The sequence below is a fragment of the Sinocyclocheilus grahami genome, unplaced genomic scaffold, assembly GCF_001515645.1.
Source record: "Sinocyclocheilus grahami isolate Dianchi unplaced genomic scaffold, SAMN03320097.WGS_v1.1 scaffold442.1, whole genome shotgun sequence".
Taxonomy (NCBI): Eukaryota; Metazoa; Chordata; class Actinopteri; order Cypriniformes; family Cyprinidae; genus Sinocyclocheilus; species Sinocyclocheilus grahami.
This window is the reverse complement of record NW_015505621.1, coordinates 204,710-218,186: the sequence shown is the minus strand read 5'-3', so window position 1 is coordinate 218,186 and position 13,477 is coordinate 204,710. Positions and strand designations below refer to the sequence as shown.

General features: G+C 35.1%; 1 protein-coding gene across 3 annotated transcripts in view; it reads left to right on the top strand.

The window, feature by feature from the left end:
• LOC107552185 (bicaudal D-related protein 1) overlaps positions 1-11,716 on the top strand; it is a 39,947-nt gene extending 28,231 nt beyond the window's left edge. Inside the window, exons 6-11 of one of the 3 annotated variants that reach the window (XM_016234028.1) lie at positions 1,437-1,616; positions 4,947-5,165; positions 5,248-5,391; positions 6,538-6,668; positions 8,152-8,272; positions 11,221-11,716. In XM_016234028.1, the coding sequence (XP_016089514.1) occupies positions 1,437-1,616; positions 4,947-5,165; positions 5,248-5,391; positions 6,538-6,668; positions 8,152-8,272; positions 11,221-11,388 (963 nt within the window). In that variant the 3' untranslated portion in view covers positions 11,389-11,716. Of the gene's footprint in view, positions 1-1,436; positions 1,617-4,946; positions 5,166-5,247; positions 5,392-6,537; positions 6,669-8,151; positions 8,273-10,306; positions 10,545-11,220 lie in introns of those variants that run through there. The other 2 variants (XM_016234029.1, XM_016234030.1) reach the window with 2 other exon arrangements.
• The last annotated feature ends 1,761 nt before the right edge of the window (positions 11,717-13,477 follow it).

The window sequence follows — 13,477 nt, the reverse complement described above, 5'->3', positions numbered from 1 at the left end:
AGAAAATCAAAGCCATAAATCTAAACAAGTTGTGTTCCAAATTTGAGGTTGATATCTCCAAAAATGAGCTTTCAGTAAGATTGTGTGTGGGCGCAGTACCAAATTTTCTCCATTAGATGCCAGCAAAACTCTGCTGGTGCACACAGTGGTTGGATTTGTGTTTTGCAGTAGAGTTTTTCTCTCTCAAATTTTACAAGAACACACGCGCACACACAAATTTTTTTATGACACACATACAAACCACACTCTGACATCCATACCAACACACCCACACAATTATAGCTGCATTATTTATACATGAACGATGTTTTATATAAAATATATATTTTATGAAACCTGTTTAACTCTATACCTGCTAGAAAATCAAAGCCATAAATCTAAACAAGTTGTGTTCCAAATTTGAGGTTGATATCTCCAAAAATGAGCTTTCAGTAAGATTGTGTGTGGGCGCAGTACCAAATTTTCTCCATTAGATGCCAGCAAAACTCTGCTGGTGCACACAGTGGTTGGATTTGTGATTTGCAGTAGAGTTTTTCTCTCTCAAATTTGACAAGAACACACACGCACACACAATTTTTTTTATGACACACATACAAACCACACTCTGACATCCATACCAACACACCCACACAATTATAGCTGCATTATTTATACAATTGGCTCTATAATATGCAGAAGCAGAAAACAGGAATTAAGCGAATATTTGCTTCATAGGCCAAACCTGAAAAAAATGGCACCATCTGGTAAAAAAAAAATTGTAAAAAATAAAATTTTAAAGCCTTGCCAACAGAATGAAAGCCTATTAAAAAAATTGCATCATTTTACAGTTAAATGGAACTGCGATTAAAAATAGCAGATTTAATGGTTTCAATGGAGACATTTTTGTCCTTAAGGTCCTGAGAGATACCATTTTTTGTACCTAGTGCATAACAGATTTATTAAAGGAAATTGAAGTGAAATAGTAAAATTCCACACATCTGTGCCAAAATTTATGCAGATGGCAATAACACAGGCAAAATTATAAAAAAATAAAAAAAACTGAAAAGGACAAAAATGTCCAAAAGGTCGCACAAGGGTTAATTTAGCATTATAGACAGTCTAATAGAGCATAACGGTGAGTACTGAGCTCTGAGATGAATCACAACATTACAAACACTGATTTATTTCTATTATCAGACACTTGTGGTTGTGGAATAAATGAATCATAGGTGACAAAAATGCCCGAGAATAGCATATTTACACAATGACATGAGTAACTGCACACACTTCCTTTTTAGTATGACTGCATTTACACTGACAGACGAGTCACGTTCGGCTCGTTTATTTCTCTGGAGTGAGCTAACTAAGCATCCCTTGTCGAACAGGTTGTTTTTGTACCCAGTGTGCTCCCTCAGGTGTGTTCTGAGTGTTTTCTGACTCTCGTGTGTTTGTATCAGCTGCGCCAGAGTCAGCTGGAGCTGCAGGAAGTGCGTGTGTCTCACCGGCAGCTGAGCGCTCGTCTGGAGGAGCTGACGGAGGAACGCAGTCTACAGGGCTTCAGTCCGAACCCACACAGCCTCCTCTGTGAGATCGAGCAGAGCATGGAGCAGGAGGAGCTGGAGCAGGAGAGAGAGCAGGTACATCAGCCATGCACCACCCACTTAGACAGGAAGAGACACCGTTTGCTTACTGAGTAACTTTTAGTTTCAATCGTCTGACGATTATTGTACACAAAAATGACAAGATTTTGTTTGTTGTCATTTTCAGTAAGAAATCCTTGACCACATGGATTGATTAAAAGTGCCATTTAGAATGTTACAAAATACTTTATTTCAAGTAATTGCTGTTCTTTTGAACTTTCTAATCATCAAAGAATCCTGAAAAATCAAATGTATCAGAGTTTCCAATATGCAGCAGCACAACTGTTTTCAACATTGCTAATAATCAGAAATATTTCTTGAACAGCAAATCAGCATATTAGAATGATTTCTGAAGGATAATGCGACACTAAAGACTGGAGTAATGATGCTGAAAATTCAAGCTTTGCATCACAGAAATAAATTATATTTTAAAAATATTCATATAGAAAATACTTATTTGAAATTGTAATAATATTTCACAATATTGTCATTTGTACTGTATTTTTGAACAAATTAATGCAACTTTAGTGGGCAAAAAAAACTTTTTTCAAAAACATCACAAAATCTTAAAGGGATAGTTCACCCAAAAATGAAAATCAGCCCATTATTTACTCACCCTCAAGCCATCCTAGGCACACCTTGTTCTACGTGCAGTCCACATAACAGCCTATATCTCAAAATATTGTTTAAATGGCTTTGCAAAGCAAACAGCGTGGGATAAAAAAAATTATTTTATTCGTCATTTTTAAATTAAATTCAAAAATATCAAACAAATCAGTATGTTCTTAAAGGGGTCATAGGATGCCCATTTTCCACAAGTTGATATGATTCTTTAGGGTCTTAATGAAAAGTCTGTAACATAGTTTGGTTAAAATTTCTCAATGGTAGTGTAAAAAACACCTTTTTTACCTTGTCAAAATCAGCTCTTTTCAGATCAAGCCGTTTTTGTAGCATTTTCCTTTAAATGTTAATAAGCTCTGCTGACCCCGCCCCTCTCTTCCGAGCCCGCTCTCAGAGAGACTGTTTACTTTAGCCGCATTCATCGTGAAACTTGCTAATTAGCACATTATTAGGAAAGGTGATTTGCAAAGATTCGTTACAAAACATTGTACTCACTTCTTCTGTAGATGAGGCTGGATCATGAATGATTAGCGCGAACATAGACGCATTTATGTAGATCGGGGGCGCATTCCCTTCAGAAACAAATAATCCACAGCGTCTTCAGTGGCTCAGATGTCAGGAGTAAATGAGGACTGCTATGTTCATAATTACATCCAACAACAGAACACCTCAATCGCTTAGGAGTCATTCTTGTCTACATCTGCTCCAGCGGTGAAACAATGGCGGACTGATGACAGCTCACTCAGGGCGGAGCTAAGGTAAAACACCAGTCCAGTCTGTGCTGAAACGCTACTGTCAATCAAACTATCGTGGGAGGGGCCTGTCTGTGTGACGTCACACAGACAGGCACCTGAGATCGCCTCGATTCATTTAACAAGATAAAAAAAAACACTGGGTGGTTTTTATCATTATAGGGTGGTTGTGTACACACACTGCCAACACACATTTCAGTTTAAACAACTTCAAAAAGTGCATTTAGCATCCTATGACCCCTTTAACAAATTCAAACAAATAATGTTTATCCACATAAGAATGCAGTAACTGCATAAAACATAAAATGAAATGAATACTGAATTACCGATATCAACAAATGACGTCATGCACGTGCACGCGGAGGCCAGTCGAATTCTGGCAGGCCAGGCAGTCGAAATTCGGCACAACAGGCTTCCACATATGTCAGTCCACAGAAGTGAGAGAAAATTGTTTATTACGTTTTAAATATGGATATGTTTCTTACAAAAACGCTTGGATTCACTACAGGAGGCCTTTATTCAACCCCCGGAGCCGTGTGAGGCACTTTTTATTACGGATGTGCGCGCTTTATTTGACATCTTTTTGACTGTTAAAGAGAAACTCCCGCCCACTACAATGATAACGTTTGGAATAGCCAAGACAATTTTTTATATAACTCCAATTGGATTCGTATGAAAGAAGAAAGTCATATACACCTAGGATGCCTTGAGGGTAAGTAAATCACAGGCTAATTTTCATTTTTGGGTGAACTAACCTTTTAATATTTTTCTTAAATCAAATCAACATTAACCCAGGGTGTTTATTTAACTTTTAATCCACATTATAAATACCTTGCAAAATAAGCATGATTGGTCTCCTTTCACTGAAGACACATGGATCCAACTTTGGAAAACCTGGAAATATCAGGAAATTTTACATTTGTCATTTCCAGGAGGTGTCACTGAATTGCTCAAATTTAAAAATTCATGGAGTGCATATACTTGTCTATAGTGAAGATGCATTTTTCTAGTTCGGCTCAGCTCTCAAATATTCCATAGACTAGAAATTGATTTTTGCATGAACAAATGCCTATAAAATTATCTTTAAAAACTGCAATCACAAAACACTGGAATACGCATTGAATGGAAATGCATTGAAAATTGGTGACATGCTTACTGTTAAAATTGCAAATGTGATCAAGCCACATAATTTGAGGAATCATTCACATGTAGGACAAACTGCGCAGAATGACCCTTGTGAAGACGTAGTGTGCTTAATTGTACTGAATGTGCACATGTAAAAGTACATTTCTTAAAAACTGTACTTGTAAATAATAAAATATTAATGAGAGACACATGACTATTACTTAACACACTTAAGTTTTATAAAGTGAAAATTGTAATAATGTAAAATTAAAAGTTTTTCTTTAAAAGGTCATTATAAATCATATTTAAATGTTTTAAAGTTGATCTTTCAAAAAGTACACTTTTGATGTGAATAACCATACTAATGCACATGTAAAGTACTTGATTATAATTTTACCTGTAGTGTTTTATTTGATATTACATTGAAAGTTAACATATTAAATGTACTAAATTGCAACTTCATTATTACAATTGTGTAATAATTATTAATATATTTAAATACATGGCATGTAAGTTTCAATAGAAATGGCATTAAAGTATATTTTAGTTTATCATAAATGCTTGTCAGTACATTTGCCAGTACTTTAACCAATTCCAAAGGCAATAGAAGTAATTATGAAATTACTATCTAAATATACTATATAAAGATGTACTACATAAAGAGGGCCAGAAAAGCACGCTAAAGTTCAGCTATATGCATTTAATATAAACTGAGTCTATAATACATTTTTATTTAATTGCAACTAACATGCAATAAAATGTCGGAGAACATTACATTCAGTTTGTTCTTTTAAAAGTCTTTTAAGAGTCTGTCTTCTCTTTTCTTCAGCTCCGGCTGCAGCTGTGGGAGGCTTACTGTCAGGTGCGATCCATCTGCTCCCAGCTGAGAGGAAATGACATCACAGACTCTGCCTTATCCACAGACTCGTCCATGGACGAGTCTTCAGAGACGCTGTCAGCTAAAGACGTCCCCACGGGGAGTTTGCACGCTAGTCTTCTGGAGCTGCGCAGACTCACGCAAAACCTGCTGGATGGCAACGAATCTACGGTAACAATCATATGCACATTTGCAAGCTTTACTGCGAACATTATTATTATTATTATTCAACTCTTGTTTTGCATGCATTCAGGGTTCACGGCGCAGTGATGAGGAGGTTCTGGAGGAGCAGGTGCGTAAATTGAGCGAGGAGCTGCGAGAGCTTAGAGAACTGTACGAACAGGAGCAGGAAAAAACACGCAACAGCCAGGCGGAGGTGCTACAGCTCCATAATCAGGTACATGTACATACATTAAAGGGGTCATATGATGCGATTTCAAGTTTTCCTTTCTCTTTGGAGTGTTACAAGCTGTTCGGGAATAGATAAGATCCCTAAAGTTGCAAAGACTAAAGTCTCAAACCTAAAGAGATATTCTTTATAAAAGTTAAGACTCGTCCACGCCCCCCTAAAATGCCTCGTTCAAACACGCCCCCACATGTCTACATCACTGTGTGGGAAGATTTGCATAACGCCGCCCAAATGTTCACGCAAAGAAAGAAGGAGTAACTTTGACTCTCGCTGTAGTATTGTTGCTGCCGCTGCCGCCATGTCGTGGAGACGCTGTGTGTTTCGTTGTGAAAGCGAAACTACTTTGTTTGGTCTTCCAAAAGAGGACACGACTAGAAATCAGTGGTTAAGTTGTATTTACAACACTGTTCCAGAGCACTTCAACCCAAATAATGAGTGTGTGCAGCGCATTTTATGGAGGACTGTTTCCTGATCCTGGGAGAGTAGACTACAATGCCGGCTGTTCTGACTCACAGACTGTAAGTACGTTTTCACATTTAAAGAATTTGCCACTGACGATTCAAAAGCGCGTTTTGAGCAGTGTAGAGTAGCGCTTGTTGTTTGTCGTTTCTCCGATCACAAATGCAGACATGGTTTTATTTTTACGCGGCACGATACACAACGCAACGCGTAAAAAGACAGTATAAGTCATTATAATCTGTAATTATGTTCCCACTGAATGCAACAAATGCCTCGTTTATAATGGGTTTTAATGTTTTTGTCTCATCGCTCCGGCCGGGACATGGCATCACAGTATGGTGAGGGGCGTAACATTTCTGTCACACGCTTGAGGTATTCAACCAATAACAACGCACTGGCTAGCTGGCCAATCACAGCACACCTCGCTTTTCAAACCGATGAGCTTTGTAAAAATCGATGCGTTTCAGAAAGGCGGGGCATAGAGGAGGAACAATAATGTACAGTATGTGGAAAATAATGTGGTTTTTGAACCTTAAACACATTTTGTTACACCAAATACACAAAATAATATTCTTTTTTAGCAATGTCATATGACCCTTTAACACTCGCTGTATAAAAATACCTGATTTCATTCATTAATTCATCTGTCCTGTGGTTCTGCTCTGGATCCTGTAGGTGGCGCTGCTCTCGGTGGAAGTTTCTTCTTCAAGAGAGGAGAAAGAACGCTTGAGAGCGATGGCAGAAGTACACGAGCCCAATGAACAGTTACAGAGCGCTATACGAGACAGAGATGAAGCTATTGCCAAGTAAAGACACACACGTATACAGTACATATATCCTTTTACCTTAAAGGAATAGTTCACTTAAAAATTTAAATTGATTGAAAATTTACTCACCGTCCAAGATGTAGATGAGTTTGTTTCTTCATCAGATTTGGAGAAATTTTGCATTACATCACTTGCTCACCAATAGATCCTCTGCAGTGAATGGGTGCCGTCAGAACAAGATTCTGACTAAATTATCAGCAAAATTTCGTTTCTGGGGTGAATTATTCCTTTAAAGCTAATTAGTGGTGTTTTCAAGTTGGTCATCGCTGTTATTTTTTCTTAATATTTTAGGTTAGTGATTTAAACAAACTTCTAATACTAAATATTTAACTGCAGCATGCAATTCACCTTTGTGAAAAAGAAGCACACTTTAGCATTTTACTTTTTAAACAGTGTACATAAGGAAATAATAGATTTTAAAACGGTATACTAACAGTAAATGCAAATAAATTGAATGTAATGTTTTTAGACACTTAATTGCATGATAACTGCAATTAAATAAAAATGTATTGAATTTTGATATTAAATGCAGTTGTGCAGTTTTGGACCCACTTAAGTAGGACTTTATATGTAATTTCATAAATACTTCTTTTGCTTTTAAAATATGGTTAAAGTGTACTGGGATTGACAATCATTTATGGTAAACTAAAATATAGTTTAATATAATTTCTATTGAATCTTGTATGTCATGTTTTTACACATTACACATTACACAAGTTGCAATTTAGTACATTTAAAATATATATGAACTTTAAATGTAATACTGAATAACACTACAGTTAAAATTATAATCAAGTACTTTAGATGTTAGGAAGTATTTTGTATGCAAATAAGTACACTTCTTTAAACATTTAAATATAAATGCACTTTAAAATAAAACTGAATTTGACATTTTTTTCCAAGTGACTTTTTTGAACCTGCACTTAAATGTGTTCATTAAATATATATAGTCATCAAAGTCTGCCTTTTTTAAGTGCACTTGAGTGGCCTTTTATTTCATTAATGTTATATTATCTGCAAGTAAAGTTAACTATTTTAATTACAAGTGCACATTTAATACAATCAAGCACACGTGTTTGTCACTCATTCTGCACAGCTGCAGATGTGAATGATTCCTCAAATGGTGGATTGACTATTTTACCAGTAAGCGACTGCATATACCAATAAAGTAACACCATTAACCACAAAAATCTTGTTTTTCATTTTTCATTTTTAGAAGGGAATTAAGTCATTATTTAGTATCGTTATGAACTCATTGTCCTTGTGAGAACATCTCAAAGGGTCATTTTTAGCAATTGTGCACAGCTAGATTAGACACAGAAAGAGAGAATCTTTTAGAAGATGTCTTGAGGTTTTTACACATATCAGTGCAGCCTGTACCCGTGACCTCGTTCTGCCAATCACAACATTAACCTCAGATGCTGTTCTGTGACTCTTTTGCTCCTTCTTTTCCCCGTTACAGGAAGAAAGCTGTGGAGATGGAGCTGGCGAAGTGTAAGATAGACATCATGTCTTTGAACAGTCAGCTGTTGGATGCGATACAGCAGAAACTCAACCTGTCTCAGCAGTTAGAAGCCTGGCAGGTTGGTTTCACTCACACACACATCAGTGCACACGAAACCCCTCGGACCCCAGATCAGATCAGCCTGAAAGAAAATGGTCCGTCAAAAAGCTGATGTGCATATAAAGTGCACTCTTTCAACAGCCTGGGTTTCTGCAAGTATCAAAAAAAAAAAAAGTGAATGCAAACCCTAGCCAATCAAGAGAATTTTCATACTTCATAACACAAGTACCAGGGATATCATTATTAACTAAAACCATATAAAATAAACATTAAGTAAAGTAAAATATGATGAGAACTAAACTTATTTTATTTCAACTAAATTAAAAAAACCTAAATATAAAAACTAGACGAATAAAATGATAAAAATTCACAACAAAATTACTGAAAGTTTAAAATGAAAATAAAAACAGAAAATCTATGAAAATTCTTTTCAAAAGTCAAAACGTACTAAAATGAATTCTTGTTTTTAGATGACTGTTAATGTTAATCAATACTCAAATATATATTTAGTCACTGTTTTAGGCTACTATTGTACATGACGTCGGTTGGTTGTATTTATATGTATAGAAATATCAGCCGCACAGACAATAAATACAACTTAGAAAAAAAGACAATTTTGTATATGGGTCATGGACAAAAAGGGGGTTTCAAGCATCAAAATTAAAAATGAAAGGTTAATACAGCTTTAAATTGTGTTTTTTCCTCATACATTAGAATTCAAAATGAATGACTATCATACATTTTTACCATGATTTACTGAAGACAGCCACTAAAATGTCCTTCAGTGTAACAATAGTTTATTTAAACAAATAAAATACGAATCAATTGTAATTTTAAGTCCAATCTTTGCCACTATCCTTCAAACCACTAGGTTTTAGCCATTTGTTTTTAATAATTTAAAATATAATACAATTTAATATGATCAACCTTTTCTTTTATATATTTTAATAAGTACAGGTCAGAATAAGTAGTTTCATTTTTAAATAAATATATCTGTTACTCTGAATAGCGATTATTATTTCACCCATATTTTGACATTTTATTTTCACAAAAGGTATTGAAGTATTAAAGTAGACACTTTACTTGGATTTAATATGCTTTCTATGTACAGTATATAAGATTACAAGTCTTGCGTTTGACCCATATGCAATTAAAGACTCTTTAAAGGTTTAGTTCACCCAAAAATGACAATTCTGTCATTAATTACTCACCCTCGTGTTGTTCGAAACCCGTAAGACCTTCGTTCATCTTCGGAACACAATTTAAGATATTTTTGATGAAATCTGAGGGCTCTCTGAGCCTCCCATAGACGGCAAGGTAACTACCACAATCAACGTCCAGAAAAGTAGTCCGTGTGACATCAGTGGTTTAACTGTAAAGTTACGAAGCCACGAGAATACATTTTTGCGCAAAGAAAACAAAAATAACGGCATTATTCCACATTTTCGTCTCTACTGCGGTTGAACAGTTGAACCACTGACGTCACACGGACTACTTTGTCGATCATCTTGGTACTTTTCTGGACCTTGAACGTGGTTGTTACCTTGCTGTCTATGGGAGGGTCAGAGAGCTGTCAGATTTCATCAAAAATATCTTAAATTGTGTTCCGAAGATGAACGAAAGTCTTATGGGTTTCGAACAACACGAGGGTGAGTAATTAATGACAGAATTTTCATTTTTGGTGAACTAACCCTTTAAATTTCCTTTCTAAAATACTATCAATAGTAAGTAAATGTCAGTTAACATTCATATTATAAAGACTACAGCAATAATCAAATAATGATAGATTAGAAAGTTGGATCCCTGATGGATAAAATGATTTCCAGCCATAGTTTTGAAGGAAAAGATGTCACGTTACAGACGTAAAATGGTTTGTAAGTGCACTTTCATGTTGAGTGTATGAACGTGTGTTGTCTCTTCCTCTCCGTTCAGTCTTCCTCATATTACATCAGAGATAAACTCTGCTTCTGACAGCGCTTCTGTCGCTCTTTCTCACCCGCGTCCCGTGAATGTGTGTTTAACTCTTAGCCTCCCTTCTCTCTCCCGCCTGCAGTTTGCCTCCTCAGGGCTGTTCACTGTGTGGCTCTTGTGGTTTCTGATCTAGTGGCCTTTCTCAGCTTCCATACAGACCCCTTCTCCCCTATGATAACTCCCTCCTGCCTTAGAGGTGAGCTCGGCTTCACCGTCCAACCCGTATCCATGTTCACGAGGTCACAAGGTCACCGTTCATGTCATCGTGCAGTGGTGCTTCAGGCCATTTTCACACTAGAACAAACATCAAAACCATTAGAACCAGCAGTGTGTTATTTTAGGACTATTTACATATTTTATAGCATTTATTCATATTTGAGCTTTCATTTTAGTTTAGGCTTTAGTCATTGTCATTTGTTTTTAATTTGCTATGTGCTTCTATCACTTTTATTAGTTTTTTTAAATATTTAAATATATCTAGTTAATTTGTTTTTATTCCAGTTTTTCATTTTGGTAATATACTAAGAAAAAATATAACATTACAAAATTACTGAAATATATATACATATATTCTATTGTATTAGTGTAACCCCCCCCCCCCTCCCTATTTATTAATAGTTTGAATTAGCTTTTATTTTTATACTTTCAGTTTTAATTTTATTTTAGTTTTATCAATGTTAGTACTTCAACTTAAACTTTATATTTCAGAAAGTTGCCAAGACATTTCTAATTTTCGTTTAAGATGTTTAGGTTTAAATTTCTCATGAAATATTTATATTTTCATTTTTTATTTTGATTACCAAAATTGATTTGAACAGTTTTAGTTTTGTTAACAATAACAGCACTGGAAGGGGATTGAGTTCTGGTTCAGACCAAACAGTGTAAGAGCAGTGTGAAAACAGGACTCATGTTCATCCATTCTCACTCAGCTCAAACTGTGTGGGTGGCTCTGTTCTGTCTTCAGATGAAGCCCTGATGTCTGTTTCTCTCTCGCAGGATGATATGCACAGAGTTATCAATCAACAACTGATGGATAAACACCAGGAGGAGTGGAAGGATCCTCCGTACACCTTCAACGGGTCACGAGGAGGAGCTCCATCCAGACGAGCACATCGCCTCTCGGACGGAGACAAGCGCCTCTTTTCATTCTTCAAGAAGAACTGAGATTACCTGAAGACATGGAGGAAGAGAGTGTGAGAACAGACGTGAGAGAAGGGTACAACAAACCAAGTCGAAATCACTAGATCAGTGGTTCTCAACTGGTTTTAATCATCAAATACCAAAATGATTTATTTTACAGAAGTAACAAAAAAAATCCTTAAAATACAACTCTGAAATGCATTAATTAGTCGCATCAATTTCAGATAAAAATTTAGATTCATGCATTTGAATTGCATATCAATTTCCATCCATTTGGACACATATACTAATGTGATGCATATTTATCAGTCAAACATAAATGAAATAGGTTTCTGAAAAAGATTTCTATAATTTTACAAACACGGTAACCAGGTTTATACATTGATCATTAATAAATCAAAATCTATTCAATCTCATACATTTTAACGAACTGAATATTGCTTGTTCATAATTGAAATTTTTAATACTTTTTAACTAAATTTATTTAATTGTTTTCACAATGAACAGAGGCAATTAAAATAAATGCATTTTGAAAATATAATATGAAATAAAATCAAATAGATGCAAATGTATAATAATAAACTATGCTATGCTGTTTCTGAGAGCAGAAATCTTTTTCATTTTTGTTTATATTAAAACTGTGCAATCCAGATAGATTTGTTGATAATATATTTATGAACCTGCTATTGTGTATGTAAAACACATTCAGTTCAATTAGTACTATTACAGAAAGTTGACCTGTTTCATTTATGTATGACTGACAAATGGAAATGTTATGCAATTTATGCAAATACATAAATCTTCAATTTAAGATCAAATATTTTGGTAATACTTAAAGTCTGTATATATGTGACCCTGGAGCACAAAACCAGTCATAAGGGTCAATTTTTTCGAAATTGAGATTTATACATCATCTGAAAGCTGCATAAATAATCTTTCCATTGATGTATAGTTTGTTAGGATAGGACAATATTTGGCTGAGATACAACTATTTGAAAATCTGGAATCTGAGGGTGCAAAAAAATAGAAATATTGAAAAATATCACCTTTAAAGTTGTCCAAATGAAGTTCTTAGCAATGCATATTACTAATCAAAAATTACGTTTTAATATATTTACGGTAGAAAATTTACAAAATATCTTCATGGAACATGATCTTTACTTAATATCCTAATGATTTTTGGCATAAAAGAAAAATCAATAATTTTGACCCATACAGTGTATTTTTGGCTTTTGCTACAAATATACCCCAGCGACTTAACACTGCTTTTGTGCTCCAGGCTCACATATAATTGTGGTCCAGGGTCACATATAATGCATTATTAAAGTAGTTTTATGCATAAATTTTGCCTCATAATGAGCTTTACAAGGCATAATGCACTGTATGATGTCATGAATAATATAATGCATTATAACACATGACATACAAACCTTCAAATATTAGGTTACACTTTACTTGAAGGGGTGTGACATGACATCTTCATAATCATGACATGACACCTTCATAAAATATGAAGGATTTTTATGCATGTTTATGACAACTGTCATTAAGTGTCATTCGCTCAGTTATGTCATTTTTAATGCAAAGATGACATTGTTTGAGATGTCTTTGTTATGGGCTATGGTTAGGGGTAAGGGTAGGGGTAGGGTTAGGTCAAATAATGTCATATTTGCATTAAAAATGACAACTGAGTGAATGACACTTAATGACAGTTGTCATAAACATGCATAAAACCTCCTTCATATTCATGACATGTGTCATGTCATGATTATGTAGGTGTCATGTCAGTCTTATGCACACCCCTTCAAGTAAAGTGTTACCAAATATTATAAAGCATTTTAGTTTTGGTTACAATTTTACAATTAGGTTCAATTTCTGAACAGATATAATACATTACAATGTACACGTTGAATACCTTTAATATGCATTGTACATAAAGGCTTTAAGTAATGTTTTTGTGTTCCTGTGGCTCAGTGGTAGAGCATTGCGTTAGCAGCGCAAAAGGTCGTGGGTTCGATTCCCAGGGAACACACATACTGATAAAAAATCTATAGCCTAAATGCACTGTAAGTCGCTTTGGATAAAAGCGTCTGCTAAATGCATGAAGTATTAC